Below are 21,467 nucleotides of genomic sequence, written 5' to 3' on the forward strand. Positions count from 1 at the left end.
GAGGCTGTTTCAATGGTACAGAAAAGACATGATGTCAGCCAGGTCTAGGGTGTTGACAGTGGCTACTGGGAGTGGTTGAATGGGTAAGAGAATCAAGTGGCAGAATCTTTAGGACTTGCGAACAGATAGGAAGTTGATGATGATGAAAGGACGGAATGAAAGCAAACGTTCCAGTTGCGGAGCACCTGGACTCCCATCTACTAGATATGAGAAACTAGGGGAGGAGCGAATTGCTGGAGGGCAGGGGGAGATCATGAGTTTCTTTAGGATGTTAGCTGAAAATGAGTGTGTAATGTCCAAGGGAAGATAAAACTTAGGCAACTGAAGGTATTCTTTCATAGGTTAGAGAGACATGTACACCTGAGGTTTAAATGGTAATCAAAGCTATTGGAGTATGTGAGTTTTTCTTGCTGGTATATGTAGAGTTACAAAATCAGTGTTTAAGAAAAAGCCTTGGAAGCACAACTTGAAAATACAGACAAAACAGAAGCCAGTTACAGTTACTGAGGATGTCTGGTCAGGTAGGCATGAGGAAAACCAATACATTTTTTGTCTCAGGAGCTAAGGGATCAGATGTTTTAGAAAAATTGGCATAATGTTACATCTTATAGGGAGGGGAGGAAAATAAGTCATTTCCTGGCATAGAGATTCTGATTACATAGAGAATTGGAGTACCATAAAACTGTAATTATACTGATGAGAATGATATATTTTTGCAAAGCATCTAACAGACCATGCATAATAGAAATATGTTCATTTGGAAATGCAGGTTTTCATGGACACTCTGATTTCTTCCTGAAGATCCTGGACACAGAGCATGACAGGGAGGAATGAAACTGTTGTCTCTGAGTTCCTGCTGCTGGGACTGCCCATTGAATCAAACTATCAGCACCTGTTCTCTGCCCTGTTCCTGGCCATGTATGTTACCACCGTCCTGGGGAACCTCGTCATCATGGTCCTCATTTGCCTGGACCCCCACCTCCACACACCCATGTATTTGCTTCTCAGCAATTTGTCTTTCTCTGATCTCTGCTTTTCCTCTGTCACAGTGCCCAAGTTGCTGCAGGACATGCAGAGCCAGGTCCCATCCATCCCCTATGCTGGCTGCCTGACACAAGTGTTCTTCTTCCTGTTTTTTGGAGACCTGGATGACTTCCTCCTTGCAGCCATGGCCTATGACCGCTATGTGGCCATCTGCTTCCCCCTGCACTACACCACCATCATGAGCCCCAAGCTCTGTCTCTCTCTGCTGGCGCTGTCCTGGGTGCTGACTACTGCCCATGCCATGTTGCACACCTTGCTCATGGCCAGACTGCATTTTTGTGCAGACAACATGATCCCCCACTTTTTCTGTGATTTGTCTGCTCTGCTGAAGCTGTCCTGCTCGGACACGCGAGTTAATGAGCTCGTGATATTTATCACTGGAGGGCTCGTCGTTGTCCTCCCATTCCTACTCATCATCCTGTCCTACGCACGAATTCTCTCTTCCATCCTCAAGGTCCCTTCTGCCAAGGGCATCTGCAAAGCCTTCTCTACCTCTGGCTCCCACCTCACCGTGGTGTCTCTCTTCTATGGGACGGTTATTGGTCTGTATTTATGTCCATCAGCTAATAATTCTACCTTAAAGGAGACTGTCATGTCTGTGATGTACACTGTGGTGACCCCCATGCTGAACCCCTTCATCTACAGCCTGAGGAACAGAGACATGAAGGGAGCCCTGGGAAGAGTCTTTTGTAAAAAGAAAACTCTCTTCTCTCTATGAGGGTAAAGTTGGGATTTCTACACAATTTTATCCAGTAGGTACATTGATTTTAATATTGGGATATCAACCCAGACTTCTTTTTTTCCTAATGGTCTTTTGGTTAAATTACATAGTAAGATATTGTCCAATATGTAAAAGAGAGAAAGTGGAGATGCGTAGTTGGACTCGGAAAGGGGATGTACTGACCTGCTAGTCAGGTCTTCCTCTTTTTTCTTTCCAGGTGACCCTAAGAAGCATCTTTTCTTTTCTTTTTTTTTTTTTAAGAACTTTTATTAAGTTACAGTTAACATACAATAAATTGCATATATTTAGAATGTACTATTTGGTATTTTTTTCTCATCAGTAATGTATATATGGCAATGCCAATCTCCCAATTCATTCCCCCCAGCCCTCCCCACTTTCCCCACTTGGTGTCCATATGTTTGTTCTCTACATCTGTGTCTCTATTTCTGCCTTTCAAACCAATTGATTTGTACCATTTTTCTACAAGAAGCATCATTTTTAAACTTCCAATTAATGTTGGTGTCCCCTTTCCCCACTGCTCCCAGTAATTTATTTACCGATATTGTAAACACTTCTGTTTATCAAGTATTTGCTCATTTACTCATGAGACACCCTCCCTCTCCCCACTCACCCCATCACTTTGGACAGAAGCTCCATGAAGAAGAGACTGTAACTGCAGTACCTGGGATCACACTATGTGCCCAATATTTACTGAACCAAAAAACCCCTGAGGCAGCTACTCTTATTACCCTCCAATCTGAAAATCTGGAAGAAACTTTAAGAACTAGCATGGCTGTGACAGCTTGTAAAAGTACATTAATTTGGGATGCCCTGCCTCCTGGCCCAGTCTGTGCCATGATGGAGGCAAACTCTTGTGCCAGGGGTCCCTTCCCAAAGCTCGCGCTACTAGAGGTGTGAAGCCACAATCCAGGCCTCCCCATGCTCCCAGAAAGGCCAATAAGAACCCCAGTCTTCCAAGCCAAGTGGAGGAGAAGCATGCCCTTTTCTCCAATATCTGTTTCCCTCTTTAAAACAATTAATTTATCATGTTTTTTAAAAAATAACCCAAATCCTGCTTTAAATAATGCTCTGTCCTCCCAGGTCAATACTATTTAAAACTCAAAATTCTCACTCCCCTGCTTACCTCTGGTAAACTGGTCTTTTTTTTCATTATTGAATACAGATTTTTACTTACCTCTTCTTGATCAATGGTTCGCATTATTCTCTCTCTTAACCTTTTCTGCTAATTAATTTTGATGTCTCCATTGTCTTTTTGACCTGTCCTGACCCTCAAGTGAACTTTCTGTCTCCTTTGCTGCAATAGTTTAGTTTGTCTTTACCTGGGAGCTGACTCATATCTGGGGCCCTAAAGTGACTCCCTCAGGTGTGGGGAAGGAAGCCGGAGTCTAGTTTCCAGACGTACTCTTTAAGGGTGTCTCTCTCTCCCTTCCTGTTTTGGAATTGATCAACACATTTTATATCCATGATCTTCTATTCTTGTGATGATTCCAGAAAGGAATCGTATCACCATCTTAAAGACTGAAAAATGTGGAATTTGAGGACTTGCCAAGGTCCCGGAGCGGGTCAGTACTGAGCTTATTTAAGATCTCAGAGTATCGGATTTTACGAATTCTTCTTCTCATTTCCTCCCACCTCAGAAATGAGGGGAGCACTTATTCACTTTTCAATCTTAGCTCCATATCTGGCATTGTCCAGCATTCCAACTTTAGTTCATTTGTTTCCTTATTGTCTCCTGTAATGGATGGCATCTAAACCCATCATTTTAATCTGCTTGTATTTTCTGCTCACCTCTACATCTTTATCTGCAGTGGAACCATTCTCCAGTCCCTAATTTTAATTTTCATCTTTTTGGTAGACATCTCCACTTTATGCTCTATGAGCACTTTAATCTTTACACACAGAAAATTTTCCAAAGTCTGATCTTTGTTTTATAATCCTTTTGTTTATCAAATCCTTTTTTTATAATCTTTGTTTTATAATCTCTTTTTAGCTTTATTGAGCTGTAATTCATACACAAAAATTGAATACATTGAATGTAGACATCTTGATGAGTTTGGAGAAGTGCATGTATGTCTGATACCATTACCACACCAAGGTACTGTACATCACCCTGAAGAATTTCTTGTGTTCTTTTGCATTTTTTTCTTTCTTTTTCCTTTTTTTTTTCCAAAAAAACGAACAAAAAAACCCCAACACTTAGCATGACTTCTCTCCTCTGAATGTATTTTAGAGTGTACAGTACCATATTGTTAACTCTAGGTACTGTCTTATATTTTACTGCTTACTCATTTTACACAACAGAATTTTTATACCCATCAAAAATCAATTTTACGTTTTCTCCTCATTCCAGCCCCTGACAACCACCATTCTAGTCTCTCCTCCTATGAGTGTAACTGCTTTGATACCTCATCTCTGAAATGGAATCATTCAGGGTTAGTCCCCTTTAGTGGGTTATTTCACTTAGCACCATGTCCTCCAGGTTCATCTGTGTTGTCACAAATGTCAGTATTTCTTTTTTTAAAGACTGAGTGACAGTCACTGTGTGCATGTACTGCATCTTTATCCCTGTACTGGCTGATGGACATGTGGGTTGTGTCCATATCTTGGCTCTTGGGAACATTGTTGAGATGAACACTCAAGTGCAGATATCTCTTCGTATTCCTCATGTCATTTCCTTTCGACATAAACCCAGAATTGGGATTGCTGGAGCATATGGTAGTTCTATTTCTTTCTTTTCTGAGGAGCCTCCATGCTGTTTTCCATAGTGGCTCTGACACCTATACCAGATGGAGACATTATAGGAAAATTGCAGACCAATATCCCACATGAAGGTAGAAACTAAAATCCTCAAAAGCACAAAGTCTAACAATATATGAAAAAGATGCCTATCAAGTGGGGTTTATTCTGGGAATAAAAACGTGTTTCGAATTCAAAACCCCCAAAATCTAAATGGTCATATCAACAATCTAAAGGAAAAAAAACCCATCTGATTAAAAAAACATGGTGTGACGCTTCAATGAAACCATTTAACTAAAGCTGTATTCAAAACTCTAGTTCTGTGGATATGTGTATTGTCACATTGCTACCAACTGGTCCTTTGGTATTAAGAAGGAACATTTATCAGAAAAAGGAAAAATAGATCATCTCTGTAGGTGTACAAAAAGCTTTTGACAAAATATTCAACATTAAGTTAAACAATTTGTGATTAAAACCTTCAGCAAACTGGAATTAGAAAAAGCCTCCTCAACATGATGGAAAAGGAATTTCTAAAAACTATAGTTGACAACTACTTAATGGTGATCAATTGAATGCTTTGTCTCTAAGATCAGGAACAAAGTAAAAATACTTGCTCTAACCACTCTTATTCAACATTGTACTGGAAGTCCTAGGGGCTGAAAATGGAAAGGAAAAGTAATAAAAAATATACAGGTTGGACAGTAAGAAATGAAACTATATTTATAGACCAGATGATTGTCTATGTAGAAAATGCTGAATAATGTTAAAAATATTCTGGAACTAATAAGTGAGTTCAGTGAGTTCTTAGGATACATTGTTAATAAATTAAAAAGTTACATTTCAACTTGGTGCCCCCCCCCCAAAAATAATAAATAAATAAATAAATTTTTTAAAAGGTTATATTTCTGTACATAAATCTAAAATAATAAATATTAATTAATATTAAGATATTGAAATATTTATATCAACTAGCAATGAACATGTGGAAAGTGATAGAACAGTTTATTTTTATTAAAAAGAGTTCACCCATTTCATCTGGTCTCCACCCCTGTTTCAGGCAACCACAAATTTGGTCTCTATATCTTTGAGCTTAGGTTTTTGTTTTTTTTTAAGATACACATATAAGAGAGATCCTACAGTATTTGCCTCTCTCTGTCTGACTTATTTCATTAGCATAATGCCCTCGAGTTCCATCCATATGTCCCAAAAGCCAAAATTTCACTCTGTTTCATGGCTGAATAATATCACATGATATCTATCTATCCATCTATCTATATATCTCATGGTATTTTTTGGAATATGTTTATACTTTTATTAATCATTTAATTGTTTATACACAGATACTTCTGTTCATTTGATTTTGCTCTCTTCAAGGTAGATTATTCACCTTTTTAAAGCTTTATTGAGGTATAAATTAAAAAATTTTAATTAAGTAGAGTTGATTTAAAATATTGTGTTAGTTTCAGGTGTACAGCATAATAATTCAGTATTTTTGCAGATTATACTCCTATATAGGTTATTTTAAAATACTGGATATAATTTCCTATTCTATACAATATATCCTTGTTGCTTATATATTTTATACACAGTAGTTTGTGTCTCTTTATCTCATATTCCTAATTTACACCTCCTCCTTCCCTCTCCCCTTTGGTAACCTAGTTTGTTTTCTATATCAGTGATTCTGTTTCTGTTTTGCATATACGTTCATTTGTATTATATTTAAGATTTCACATATAAGTGATATCATACAGCATTTGTCTTTTTCTGTCTGACATGTCACTAGGCACAATATTCTTTAGGTCCATCCAGGTTGCTGCAAATGGCAGAATTTCATTCTTTTTAATGGCTAAATAATATTCCACTGCATGTATATGTATATATATAACTCACATCTTCTTTACCCATTTATCTGTGATGGGCATTTGGGTAGCTTCCATGTCTTGCTATTGTAAATAGTGTGTAAATAGTGTTGCTATGAACATGGGGTGCATGTATCTTTCTGAATTAGTTTTTTTGGTTTTCCAGATATACACCCAGGAGTGGAATTGCTGGATCATATGGTAGTTCTTTTTTAGTTTTTTTGAGGAAACTCCATACTGTTTTCCACAGTGGCTGCACCAATTTACATTCCCACCAACAGTGTCCAAGGGTTCTCTTTTCTCCACATTTTCTCCAACATTTGTTATTTTTGTTCTTTTAATTATATTTTTTAAAATTGAAGTATAGTTGATTTGCAATGTCATCAGTTTCAGGTGTACAACACAGTGATTCAGTTACACACATGCATACACACACATCCCCCGCCACAGATATACTACATTTATATCCTTTTTCAGATTCTTTTTCTTTATACGTTATTACAAAATATTGAGTATAGTTCCCTGTGCTATACAGTAGGTCCTTGTCGGCTACCTATTTTATATATAGTAGTGTGTATATGCTAATCCCAAACTCCTACTAGATCCCCCGCTCCTTTGGTAACCGTAAGGTTTTTTTTTTCTATGTCTGTGAGTCTATTTCTGTTTTGTAAATAAGTTAATTTGTGTCTTTTTTTCAGATGCCACATATAAGTTATATCATAGGGTATTTGTCTTTGTTTTACTTACTTAGTATGATAATCTCTAGGTCCATCCATGTTGCTGCAAATGGCATTATTTCATTATTTTCTTTATGGCTGAGTAGTATTCCATTGTATACATGTACCACATTTTCTTTCTTTTTTTTTTTTTTTTATTTGGCTGCACCAGGTCTTAGCTGCAGCATGCAGGATCTTTGATTCATGTACAGGATCTTCAGTTGTGGCATGCGAACTCTTAGTTGCAGCATGTGGGATGTAGTTCCCTGACCAGGGATCAAAGCTGTGTTCTTTTTGATGACAGCCAATCTAACAGGTGTGACTATTCTTTTGTTTTACATTTCTCTAATAATTAGCAATGTTGAGAATTTTTTTCTGTGCTGCAAATTTTAGTAAATAATTTAATAGCATATCCAACTATCTGCCCTGATAATGAGAACAGTAGCAGATATAAGAAACCATCACAGCTTCATCTGATAATTGTTTTTGACATTACAAAGAATTTCCTATGACTTTCAGCCACCTTTTGAGCTGCTATTTATATTTGAGAGCAAAAGAACAGTCTTCAGCTGTACCATACAGACAGGAAAAACTGTTGCTTGACAAATTTACATAACAAATTTGAACATTCAAGGTACATGTCTGTGTTAGGCATAAGTCACTTTAAATTTTGCTAATTTGAGGAAGCTAACCAAATCACTTTTACAGTTCAGGAGAGTTAAATAATTTACAATGGAGCCTTATTTTTGGTCTTATAGGAGAGCTAGCCAAGTGGAAGCCCAGCCAAGATTTGTGATTCACTTTCTCATTTCTCCCTCTTCTCTAGACCTAGATGGGCTGTCTCACCTGCTACCACCTAACCTGTAACTGGCTGAGAGAGAAGGGAACAGCAACAAAAAAGAATTTCTACAGAATCTCCAACTACCAAACCTCAACTTGCCAAAAGACCAAGCTACAATTTATAAACACGCACACATTAAAAATGAATCTACCATATTGAGTCCTCTTTCTGGAAGTGAACCAAGTTGTTAGGTTGGAGGGCGAAAATGACTTACAGTATAAAAAACACTTTACCTGCACAAATTTGAGCTCGATTCTTGGGAGCTGAATGTTGAGAATTTTTTCATGTGTCAGTTGGCCATCTGCATGTCTTCTTTGGAAAAATGACTCTTTAGGAACTTCCTTGGCAGTCCAATGGTTCACACTCCATGTTTCCAATGCAGGGGGCATGGGTTCGATCCCTGGTCGGGGAACCGAGAGCCTATATGTGGCGTGGTGCAGCCAAAAAAAAAAAAAAAAAAAAAAGACTATAGGTCTTCTGCCTGTTTTTAATCAGATTGTTTGTCTTTTTGCTATTGAGTTATATGAGTTCTTTATATATTTTGGATGCTAATCCCTTATTAGGTATATGATTTGGAAAGATTTCCTCCCATTCAGTGTGTTGCCTTTTCAATGTGGTGGTGGTTTTCTTTCCTGTGCAGAAGCTTTTTAGTGTGATGTAGTCCATTTTTTATTTTTGCTTTTGTTGCTTTTGCCTTTGGTGTCATGTTCAGAGAATTATCCCCAAGACCTCTGTCAAGACCTTACAGACTATGTTTTCCTGTAGGACTTTTATGGTCTCAGTTCTTAGGTTCAAGCATTAACACATTTTGAGTTAAATTCTTTTGCATTTCCTGATTTCTCAACCCCATTTGTTGAAGAGAATGTCCTTTCCCAGGTGGGATATAAAGAAATTGTTATAGAAATGGATAGAGATAACATATTCATGGATTGGAAGACTCAAAATTGCTAATATGTTGACTCTTCTGAAACTGATCAAAGATTCAGCACAATTCCAATTAAATGCCAGCAGGATTTTTGGTAGTACAAATGAACAATATGATTGTAAAATGCATATATGAAGGCAAAGAAACTAAAAACATAAATTTACTGCAGCTAAAATAATCAGAAAGTATTGGTATTAGAGAAAAGAGAGAAATATACATCAATATAGAGAGTACAGAATACCATATAGGGTCCAAAAATAGATTCACTTGTATATCGTCCACTGATCATTGACAAATGTGCAAAGACGATTCAGTGGAAAATGGTCTTGTCAACCAATGATGCTGGAAAACGTGAATTTCCACGTGAAAGAAGAAACTTTAATCCACACCTCACGTTCTCAATAACCCACTCTTGATGGGTCATATGCCTAAATGTTGGTATGAGTACTGAGACAGTTTCCATGACACCCTGTTTCTTGGAGTTAGAGTAGTTCCAGAGCAGGAAGCTTGGAACACGCAGACCAGAACCGAGATAAGGCGAGGTCATATTGCACCTATGAAAGCTAGCTGAAGCCAGGGCAGAGCTGGTTACTGCAGCTGTGGCTGGAATAGGAAATGAGGCTGAGAGAATTGAAAAGGGGCACGAGAAGTGTCTGGTGTAGTTCTCAAGGGAGGAGTGCTTCTACCAGGGGATGTAACAGTGGTTTTGTTCAATTGGAACTTGAGCCCAACACCTGGACATTTTGTGGTTCTTATGTGACCCCATATGCAAAGAGTAGGATTCCCATTGAGCCTGGGGTGGTGCTATAGATTAATAAGGGAAAACTGGGTTCCTACACACAACTGGAGTGGAGAGGACCATGTGTGCATTTCTGGGGAATTCTTTGAGTGCCACTTAGTATTTTCTGTCCAAAAATAAATATCAACAAAACTATAACAACTTGATAAGGCAAGACTAATGAAGATGCTGATTCCCAAGGAAGGAAAGTTTGCATTATACGACCGTGTAAGAACCCCATACAGCTGAGATGATGGTAGAGGAGAACATGGAATGGGTAGCGAAAGGAGGTGTCCATAGTTAACTGCAGCATAAAGAAGAGCTGGCAACTAGGAGGTATCCTGACACATGTGGGGAGTACTGGAGATGATGGTGGTGGCAGGTGCCATTAATGTTTTCCCACAGAGGTAGGGAGGCAGAAGTACCTCAATGGGATTCAAACTGGGTTTTCTTCTCTGTCTTGGCTTGAGGAAGTATTGAACGTGATGGGGAGAGTTTATCTTTTCTCTTATTCTAGTACTCTCTATATATCTGCATTTGGTTGTGTCATAGATATCTACTCTTTGTTAGCTGCACGTGGTTTATGGGAAATGGTGTTGTATTGAGAGATTCTGCCACCCTGAGAATTGTTCCAAAATATGAGTCTTTATTGGCACTTTGCTCAAACCACCATTGGCTTCTTTTTGCCCACAGAAAACATCCTGCTGCACTCCTCAGATACTTTAGGATATTTGCAGTACGGTTCCGGGCTGTTTCATGGCTTCACAAACTCTTTTACTTCCCCAAGTGCAGGCTCCAAACAAAAAGATCTACTGTCCATTCCTTAAACAGGCAGTGATTAAGCTTTCATGCACGAGCCTCTCTCCACCCTCACCTTTCCCCAAAGTGTGGTCAGGTGTAATCAGTGACTAAAATCAGTCCCTACTCCAGGACCCTGAAAGCACTTGTCCTAGAGAGGCCTTGGGTAAGTAGTTTGTCTTTAATGAGTTCCTCCAGGATTCGGACTCCTCTGGGATCCAGGGCCCTTTCTGCTGAAGGATGTGCAGAATGAGAGATGCGAGAAGGGATTTGGCAGACGCGGGTGATGACTACAGAGGCTGTTACTTCACATGCCTTAGTGAATAAAGGGGACCAGGATCTCAGGTCCACATCCTGGAGTCACCCTCAGACACACTGGGTAAGTTGGGCAGAGCATGAATGAGCTGCTCCCTTAGGTTCCTTCCAACCTGAGGGTCTTGATTCCCCAGGTTGTATGGTGCTCTGCAGGAGAATTTTTCAAGTATGGTAATGTTCCTCTTTCTACCTCTAGGCCCCCTAAAACTTTACTATGTTTGAGAATTTTTTAATTAATCTTCACCAGTTACAATATATTTTTATTAGTGATAACATTCTTATGTATTACTTACTATATCAATTGTTCCCACAATATTGTGTAATTTCAGCATACTAACAACTCTTGAGGTAGGCATTAATGCAATAGCTCCGAACCCTTGTTTCATTTTAGAATCACTTTGGAGCATTAAAAACTTTGTATGACTTCCTCTCAATGGTTGTGGTTAAATTTATCTGAGGGGTTCAGTAATCTTTATTTTAATAGGATCATGTATCCTTGCTATTCACTGTATAGTCCATGGACTGAGACACAGGTATTACTGGGTGCTAACTTAAAATGTAGAACCTGGCCTGCTGAATCAGAAGCAAAGGTTTATCAGAACTCCCAGGGGATTTTCATGGTTATTCAGTTTTAGAAGCACGGCCCTTGATTTCCTTATGTGCCGTCCAGGCTGAGAACTTCTGACTTACCAGGTGTAGAAGGTGAGAGCCTCCCTGCATCATCAGTGACAACATCCTCAGGTGCTGTCTGTGGCTTGTGATCCCAGTCACACTCTTGACACAAGAGTTGGGTCCCACTCATTTACCAGGGAAACAGATTTCTGAGAAACCAGGGGTGTGATTTTCCCTCCATGTTTCTTTCCACTGTGCTGTCGGCACATAAGTCCATGTGTAAACCTGTTGACATGGCTGGATCAACCAGAACCAAGGGGTGAAATCCCAGCAGCTGGATCCAGTCATGTATTTAATGACAGACCTTCCCTCATCTCACAATGCTTCTCCTCTGCTTTCTTTGTCAGCTTTGAGGCACTCTGAGGTGGATTAATCAGGGTTCTTCAAAGAAAGGGAATCATTAGGAGAGTATATCTATACCTATACTTTTATTGTTATCTATATGGATAAACATCTCTATTTATGTCAGCTGTAGAGGTGAAAAGAGTAGTGTATCTGAGGTACCCTAACATTTTCTGTGGGGATGTTATTACATCAATAAGTTTTGTAATAAAGTGTGAAATTAAGTGCTAAATGCTTGAGTCTAGTGAGTGCTTGTTCTTGGAGGTTTTAGGAGGAGTAGTGGTTCTAACTTAAAAGGAGTTTTGGGGTCTTAAAAGTTGGAAGAATGTGTGTCAGCCTGAAGCACAACCAATTAGTGTTTATGAAACATTGGCTACATCCAGATGCGCTGTCAGCTGCTAACACTGCTGCAGTCAGGAAGGCAGACAAGGCCTTTTCTATGTGTAGTTTACCATTCTATAGGGAAGACAGCTATAAACTGTGATTGAAGGATATGGAAGGAGAAGACTTCAATCATGGAAACAGGGAGACAAGTTAACAGGCTGTTCCAATGGTACAGAAAAGACATGATGTCAGCCAGGTCTAGGGTGTTGATAGTGGCTACTGGGAGTGGGTGAATGGGTAAGAGAATCAAGGGGCAGAATCTTTAGGACTTGCCAACAGATAGGAAGTTGATGATGATGAAAGGAGCAAATGAAAGAAATCTTTCCGGTTGTGGAGCACCTGGACTCCCATTTCCTGAGATATGGGAAACTAGGGGAGGAGGGAGATGGGGGAGGGCCGGGGGAGATCGTGAGTTGCTTTAGGAAATTAAGCTGAAAATGAGTGTGTAATGTCCAAGGGAAGATAACAATTAGGGAACTGAGGGTACTCTTTCGTAAGTTAGAGAGACACCTACACCTGAGACTGAAATGGCAATCTAAGCCATTGGAGTATGTGAGTTTTTCTTGGTGGTGTATGTAGAATTTCAAGAGAACAGTGTTTAGGAAAAAGCCCTGGAACATCAACTTGAAGATATTGACAAAACAGAAGCCAGTTACAGTTATTGAGGATGTCTGGTCAGGCAGGCATGAGGAAGACCAATATATTTTGTGTCTCAGGAGATTAGGGATAAGAATGTTTTAGAAAAGTTGGATTATTGTTATATTTTACAGGGAAGGGAAGAAAATAAGTCATTTCCCAGAGTAGAGATTCTGATTATATAGAGAATTGGAGTACCATAAAGATTGTCATTACTGTGATGAGAATAATATATTTTTGCAAATCATCTAACAGACCATGTATCATAGAAATATGCTCATTTGGAAATGCAGGTTTTCATGGACACTCTGATTTCTTCTCGAGGATCCTGGACACAGAGCATGACAGGGAGGAATGAAACTGTTGTCTCTGAGTTCCTGCTGCTGGGACTGCCCATCCAGTCAGAGCATCAGCACCTGTTCTCTGCCCTGTTCCTGGCCATGTATGTTACCACCGTCCTGGGGAACCTCCTCATCATGGTCCTCATTTGCCTGGACCCCCACCTCCACACACCCATGTACTTGCTTCTCAGCAATTTGTCCTTCTCTGATCTCTGCTTTTCCTCTGTCACAGTGCCCAAGTTGCTGCAGGACATGCAGAGCCACGTCCCATCCATCCCCTATGCTGGCTGCCTGACCCAAATGTACTTCCTCCTGTTTTTTGGAGACCTGGAGAACTTCCTCCTTGCGGCCATGGCCTATGACCGCTATGTGGCCATCTGCTTCCCCCTGCACTACACCACCATCATGAGCCCCAAGCTCTGTCTTTTCCTGGTGGTTCTGCCCTGGGTGCTGACCACGTTCCATGCCATGTTACACACCCTGCTCACGGCCAGACTGAGGTTCTGTGCAGACAACGTGATCTGCCATTTTTTCTGTGATTTGTCTGCTCTGCTGAAGCTGTCCTGCTCTGACACCCGAGTTAATGAGCTGATGATATTTATCATCGGAGGACTCGTCGTTGTCCTCCCATTCCTACTCATCATCCTGTCTTATGCACGAGTTGTGTCCTCCATCCTCAAGGTCCCTTCTGCTAGGGGTATCCGCAAGGCTTTCTGCACCTGTGGCTCCCACCTCTCCGTGGTGTCTCTCTTCTATGGGATGATTATTGGTCTCTATTTATGCCCATCAGCTAATAATTCCACTGTTAAGGAGACTGTCATGTCCATGATGTACACTGTGGTGACCCCCATGCTGAACCCCTTCATCTACAGCCTGAGGAACAGAGACATGAAGGGAGCCCTGGGAACAGTCTTTTACAAAAAGAAAACTCCCTTCTCCCTGTGATGGTAAAGTTGGGATTTCTACACAATTTTATCCAGTCGGTATATTGATTTTAATATTGGGATATCAACCCAGGCTTCTTTTTTTCCTAGTGGTCTTTTGGTTAAATTACATAGTAAGATATTGTCCAATACCTAAAAGAGAGAAAGTGAAGATGTATAGTTGGACTTGGAAAGGGGACGTCAGTGACCTGCTAGCAGGGTCTTCCTCTTTTTTTCTTTCCAGGTGACCCTAAAAAGCATCATTTTTAAACTTCCAATTAATATTTGTGTTCCTTTTCCTCTACTGCTTCCATTGTTTTATTTACTGATAATATAAACATTACTATTTATCAAGTACTTACTGATTTACTCATGAGACACCCTCCCCCTCCTCACTCACCCCATCACTTTGGACAGTAGCTCCATAGAGAAGAGACAGTAACTGCAGTGCCTGGGCGCACAGCAGGTGCCCTTTATTTACTGAACCAAAAAACCCCTGAGGCAGTTACTCTAATTATCCTCCTATCTGAAAATCTGGAGGAAACTTCCAAAAATATTACAACTGTGATAGCTTCTAAAAGAACATTAATTTGGGATGCCCTGCCTCCTGGCCCACTGGGTGCCACTATGGAGGCAAATTCTTGTGCCGGGGTCCCTTCCCAAAGCTCACCCTTCCCGAGGTGTGAGGCCACCATCCAGACCACCTCATACTCATAGAAAGGCCACCAAGAACCCCAGTCTTGCACTCCAAAGAGGAGGAAAAGCATGCCCTTTTCTCTAATATCTGTGTCCTTTTTTAAAACAATTAATTTATCATATTTTTTAAGAATAACCCAAACCCTGCTTTTAAGTAATACTCTGTCTTCCCAGGTCAGTACTATTTAAAATTCAAAATTCTCACTCCCCTGCTTAGCTCTACTAAACTGGACTTTTCATTTTTGAATACAGATTTTTACTTACCTCTTCTTGAGCAAGGGTTCACATTTTTCTGTCTCAACCTTTTCTCCTCTGATTGACTTTCATGTCTCCATTGTCTTCTTGACTTGACCTGACCCTCAAGTGAACTTTCTATCTTCTTTGCTACAGTAGTTTAGTTCGTCTTTACCTGGGAGCTGACTCATACCTGGGGCCCTAAACTTACTCCCTCAAGTGTGGGGAAGGAAGCCGGAGTCTAGTTACCAGCCTCACTCTTTAAGGCTGTCTCTCTCCTGCTTCCTATTTTAGAATTGATCAACACATTTTATATCCATTATCTTCTATTCTTGTGATGATTCCACAAGGAATCTTATCACCATCCTAAAGACTTAAAAATGTGGCATTTGAGGACTTGCCAGGGTCCCAGAGTGGGTCAGTACTGAGCTTATTTAAGATCTCAGAGTATCTAATTTTACAAATTCTTCCCATTTCCCCCACCTCAGAAATGAGGGGAACACTCATTCATTTTTCAATCTTAATTCCACATCTGGCATTGTCTAGCTTTCCAACTTTGGTTCATTTGTTTCCTTATTGTCTCCTGTAATGGATGGCATTTAAACCCATCATTTTATTTTGTCTAAACCCTTTTGTATTTTCTGCTCACCTCCACATCTCTGTCTGCCGTGGGAGCTGTTCTTCAGTTCCGAATTTTAATTTTCATCTTCATAGTAGGCATCCCCACTTGATGCTCTATGAGCACTTTAATCTTTACACGCAGAAAATGGGAACTTTAATATTTTCCAAAGGCTGATCTTTGTGTTATAATCCATTTCTCTTTTTAGCTTTGTTGAACTATAATTAATATGCAAAAATTGAATACATTTAATGTATACATCTTGATGAGTTTGGACAAGTGCATGTGTGTCTGATACCATAACCACACCAAGGTACTGTACATCACCCTCAAGAATTTCTTGTGTTCTTTTGCATTTTTTTCTTTCTTTCTTCCTTTATTTTTTCCAAAAAAAGAAACGGACAAAAAAAAACCAAAAACCCCCAACACTTAGCATGACTTCTTTCCTCTGAATGTATTTTAGAGTGCACAATGCCATATTGTTAACTGTCGGTACTATCTTATATTTTACTGTTTCCTCATTTTACATAACAGAAGTTTTATATCCATCAAAAATAAATTTTCCGTTTTCTCCTCATTCCAGCCCCTGACAACCACCTTCTATTCTCTCCTCCTATGAGTGTAACTGCTTTGATACCTCATCTCTGAAATGGAATCATTCGAGGTTTGTTCTCTGTTAGTGGGTTATTTCACTTAGCACCACGTCCTCCTGCTTCATCTATATTGTCACAAATGTCAGTATTTCTTTTTCAAAGCCTCAGTGACAGTCATTGTGTGCATGTATCACATCTTCTTTATCCCTGTATTGGCTGATGGACGTGTGGGTTGTGTCCATATCTTGGCTCTTGGGAACATTGTTGACATGAACGCTCAAGTGCAGATGTCTCTTCATATTCCTCATGCCATTTCCTTCCAATATAAACCCAGAATTGGGATTGCTGTATCCTATGGTAGTTCTATTCTCTTTTATTTAATTTTTTGAGGGGAGATTCAAACTGGGTTTTATTTTCTATCTCGGCTTGAGGAAGAATTGAATGTGATCAGGGAGAGATTATCTTTTCTCTTTTTCCAATACTTTTTATATATCTGCATATGATTGTGTCATAGATAACCACTCCATGTTAGCTGCAGGTGGTTTAAATGGGGAAATGGTATTATACTGAGAGATTTTGCCACCTTCAGAATCTTTCCAAAAGGTGTGTCTTTATAGGCACTTTGCTCAAACAACTGATGGCTTCTTGTTGCCCACAGAAAACAGCGTGCTGCACTCCTCAGATACTTTAGGAAATTAGCAGTATGGTCCCAGCTTGTTTTATGGCTTCACAAACCATCCTCCTTCACTTCCCAAACTGTAGGCTCCAACCACAAAGGTGTACTGTCCATTCCCTAAACAGGCAGTAATTAAGATTTCATGCACGAGCTTCTCTCCATCCTCACCTTCCCCCAAAGCACAGACAGTGTGATCAGTGACTAAAATCAGTCCCCGTTCCAGGTCCTGAGAACCCTTGTCCCAGAGAGGCCTTGGGTAAGTAGTTTGTCTTTAATGAGTTCCACCAGGATTCAGACACCTCTGGGATCCAGGGTACTTTTGTCCCAAAGATGTGCAGAATGAGAGGTGTGAGAAGGGACTTTGCAGGTGCAGGTGATGACTACAGAGGTTGTTACTTCACATGCCTTAGTGAATAAATGAAGCAGGATCTCAGGTCCACATCTGGAGTCACCCTCAGACACACTGGGTATGTTGGGTAAAGGATGACTGAGCTGGCCTCTTAGGGTCCTTCCAGCCTGAGAGTCTTCCTTTCCCAGGTTGTATGCTGTTCTGCAGGAGAGTTTTTCAAGTATGGTAATGCTCCTCTTTTCCACCTCTAGGCCCCCTAAAACGTCACTATCTTTGAGATATTCTTTAGTAATGTTCACCAGTTACAATCTGTTTTTATTAATGATAACATTCTTCTGTATTACTTACTATATCATTTATTCCCAGAATATTGTATAATTTCAGCATACTCTTAAGGTAAGCATTAATGCAATAGTTCTGCAACATTGTTTATTTTAGAACCTACCTGGAGCTTGAAAAAACTTTCTGCAGACTTCCTCTGAAAGATTGTGGTTACATTTATCTGATGTGTTGAGTAATCTTATTTTCAAAAGCATCACGCATCCTTGCTATTCACTGTATAGTGCATGGACTGCGGCAAGGGCAGTACCTGGGTGCTAACTTAAAATGTAGAACCTGGCCTGCTAACTCCGAAACAGTGCTAAACCAGAACTCCAAGGCAATTTGCATGGACGTTACATTTTAGAAGCACTGCCCTAGGTTTTCTTAAGTGCAATCCTGGCTGAGAAATACTGACCTAATGGGTATAGAAGGTGAGAGGCTCACTACATCATCAGTGACAACATCCTCAAGTGCTGTCTCTGGTTTCTGATCCCCAGTCACACTCTTGCTACAAGAGTCAGGTCCAGCTCATTCACCAGGGGAAAAAATTCTGAGAAACCAGGTCTTTCTTCCCAGCGTGACGCCAGTACATAATATCCATGTGTAAACCTGTTGACTTGGCTGGGTCAACCAGCACCAAAGAGTGAAATCCCAGCAGCTGGATTCAGTTTTGTCTTTACTGAAGGAGCTTCCCCATCTCATGATGCTTCTCCTCTGCTTTTTCTGCCAGCTTTGAGACACACTGAGAGGTATTAGGGTTCCCCAGAGAAACGGATCCAGTAGCGGTTTACATCTCTATAACGCTACCTATCTAGATACATGTATATATTTCTATTGTCTGTATTACCTGTATTGGCGAAATCACAGTGTGTTTGAGGCACCAAAACAAATTTCACGGGGACAGAATTCCTCCAAAATTTTTGTAATACAGTGTCAAATTCAGTGCTAGATGGTTGAGTGTAGTGGGTTGTTGTTCGGGGAGGATTTAGTAGTTTTAGTGATTCTAACTTAAAAGGAGTCTTGCTGCCTTCACAGTTGGAGGAATGCATGTCTTAGCCTGAAGCACAACCAATAAACAGTTATGAAATACCACCTGCATCCCAGCACTGGGGCAGGTGCTGGCTGTGCTGCCGTTGTGAAGGCAGACACGACCTTTCCCCACATGGCATTTATAATCCGCTAGGGAAGGCAGCTATAAAGAAATAATCCCATTCGTATGGAGCACTGTGGGGACAAGCACAGGATGCTTGGAAACATAGCAGGTTCTCATGTGGTCTGGGGAGACAGGGAAGGTCTGCTGGGTAAGTGCCATGTAATATATGAGAAGGACAAATAGGGACAAGCCATGTGAAGAGGGTGCAGAAGGAAGAGAATGCTGGGGAAGAGGACCAGCAAGTGCAAACTGCTAGAGCAAGATTGCTGCCCTGAAGTCCAGCTGTGCTGGAGAGTGAACTGTGAGTGTAGCTGTGGGGCCAGATGAGGCTGTGCAGGTAGGCAAGGGTCAGGTCATGGGTCACCTTTTGAAAGCAATTTGCCTTTAAGGAATTTGCCTTTATGTGAAGAGCAATGGGAATCCACAAAGACTTTATGGAGAATGCTGATCAGTTCTTCGTCTTAGAATGCCTGGTGTGATGAAGGATACTGTCGTGGAGGGTTTCAAGCCTGGAAGCAGGGAGATGAATTAAGAGGCTGTTCCGAAGATTGGGATTGAGATGTACACACTCCTATATATAAAATAGATCATAGATAACTAGTAAGGACCTACTGTATACCACAGGGAACTCTACTCAATACTCTGAAATGGCCAATATGAGAAAAGAATCTAACAAAGAGTGGATGTGTGTATATGTATAACAGATTCACTTTGCTGTGCACCTGAAACTAACACAGCATTGTAAGTCAAATATACTCCAATAAAAATGTTTAAATCCTGACTTCAAACTATACTACAAGGCCACAGTGATCAAGACAGTATGGTACTGGCACAAAAATAGAAAGGAAGATCAATGGAATAGAATAGAGAACTCAGAAGTAAGCCCAAACACATACGGGCACCTTATCTTTGACAAAGGAGGCACGAATATACAATGGAAAAAAGATAGCCTCTTCAATAAGTGGTGCTGGGGAAATTGGACAGCAACATGTAAAAGAATGAAATTAGAACACTTCCTAACACCATACACAAAAATAAACTCCAAATGGATTAAAGACCTACATGTAAGGCCAGACACTATAAAACTCCTAGAGGAAAACATAGGCGGAACACTCTATGACATCCATCAAAGCAAGATCCTTTTTGACCCACCTCCTAGAATCATGGAAATAAAATCAAGAATAAACAAATGGGACCTCATGAAACTTAAAAGCTTTTGCACAGCAAAAGAAACCATAAACAAGACTAGAAGGCAACCCTCAGAATGGGAAAAAATAGTTGCCTATGAAACAACGGACAAAGGATTAACCTCCAAAATATACAAGCAGCTCATGCAGCTTAAGACCAAAAAAGCAAATAACCCAATCCACAAATGGGCGGAAGACCGAAATAGACATTTCTCCAAAGAAGACATACAGATGGCCAACAAACACATGAAAAGATGCTCAACATCACTAATCATCAGAGAAATGCAAGTCAAAGCCACAATGAGGTATCACCTCACACCGATCAGAATGGCCATCATCACAAAATCTGGAAACCACAAATGTTGGAGAGGGTGTGGAGAAAAGGGAACTCTCCTGCACTGTTGGTGGGAATGTAAGTTGGTACAGCCACTATGGAAAACAGTTTGGAGGTTCCTTAAAAAACTACAAATAGAACTACCATATGATCCAGTCATCCCACTACTGGGCATATACCCAAAGAAAACCATAATCCCAAAAGAAACATGTACCATAATGTTTATTGCAGCACTCTTTACAATAGCCAGGACATGGAAGCAACCGAAATGCCCATCAACAAACGAATGGATAAAGAAGATGTGGCATATATATACAATGGAATATTACTCAGCTATCAAAAGGGATGAGATGGAGCTATATGTAATGAGGTGGATAGACCTAGAGTCTGTCATACAGAGTGAAGTAAGTGAGAAAGAGAAAGACAAATATTGTATGCTAACTCACATATACGGAATCTAATAATGGTACTGATGAACTCAGTGACAAGAACAAGGATGCAGATGCAGAGAATGGACTGGAGAACTCGAGGTTTGGGAGGGGGCGGGGGCTGAAGGGGAAGCTGAGACGAAGCGAGAGAGTAGCACAGACATATATATACTACCAACTGTAAAATAGATAGCCAGTGGGAAGTTGTTGTATAACAAAGGGAGTTCAACTTGAGGATGGAAGATGCCTTAGAGTACTGGGACGGGGAGGGCGGGGGGGACTCGAGGGAGGGTGGGGGGTGAGTTGAGGGAGGGAGGGAATACGGGGATATATATATATAAAAACAGATGATTGAACTTGGTGTACCCCCCCAAAAAAATAATAAATAAATAAATTAATTAATTAAAAAATGTTTAAAAAAGAGGTTGTTCCAATAGTGCAGACAATATGTGATGTCAGGCTGATCTTAGGTAGTGACAAGGTAGATAATGCATGGATGAATGAGAAAAAGAACTTATAGGTCTTGTTGACAGGTTGGATGTTGACAAGAGAAAGGAGAAAATGAAAGAAAACTCTCACGTTTCTGTCTGGAGCACCTGAGCTCTTTTTCTGGGATATGGGAGATTTGAGGAGGAGGGACTTGGAGAGGGGCAGGGTGGGAGCATGTGTTTCTTTTGGAATCTGTTTAGCTGAAGATGCATGTGATACAGTCAAGGAAAGATAACAATTACACAATTGAGTATATTCTCTTATAGGTTAGAGAGACATCTACACCTGAGGTTTAAATGGTGATCAAAGCCATTGGAGTATGTGAGCTTTTCTTGG

General features: G+C 40.3%; 2 protein-coding genes across 2 annotated transcripts; both read left to right on the forward strand.

The window, feature by feature from the left end:
• The first annotated feature begins 817 nt into the window (after positions 1-817).
• Positions 818-1,762, forward strand: LOC130840332 (olfactory receptor-like protein DTMT). Its single transcript, XM_057715746.1, has one exon. The coding sequence runs from the start codon at positions 818-820 to the stop codon at positions 1,760-1,762; it is 945 nt and encodes a 314-aa protein (XP_057571729.1).
• An 11,367-nt stretch (positions 1,763-13,129) lies between these two features.
• Positions 13,130-14,074, forward strand: LOC130840362 (olfactory receptor 1468-like). Its single transcript, XM_057715797.1, has one exon. The coding sequence runs from the start codon at positions 13,130-13,132 to the stop codon at positions 14,072-14,074; it is 945 nt and encodes a 314-aa protein (XP_057571780.1).
• Positions 14,075-21,467: the final 7,393 nt, after the last annotated feature.

Source organism: Hippopotamus amphibius, chromosome 17 (genome assembly GCF_030028045.1).
Source record: "Hippopotamus amphibius kiboko isolate mHipAmp2 chromosome 17, mHipAmp2.hap2, whole genome shotgun sequence".
Lineage (NCBI taxonomy): Eukaryota > Metazoa > Chordata > Mammalia > Artiodactyla > Hippopotamidae > Hippopotamus > Hippopotamus amphibius.

Coding starts and splice junctions, on each gene's coding strand:
- LOC130840332 (XM_057715746.1), top strand. CDS start 818: ATGACAGGGAGGAATGAAACTGTTGTCTCTGAGTTCCTGCTGCTGGGA.
- LOC130840362 (XM_057715797.1), top strand. CDS start 13,130: ATGACAGGGAGGAATGAAACTGTTGTCTCTGAGTTCCTGCTGCTGGGA.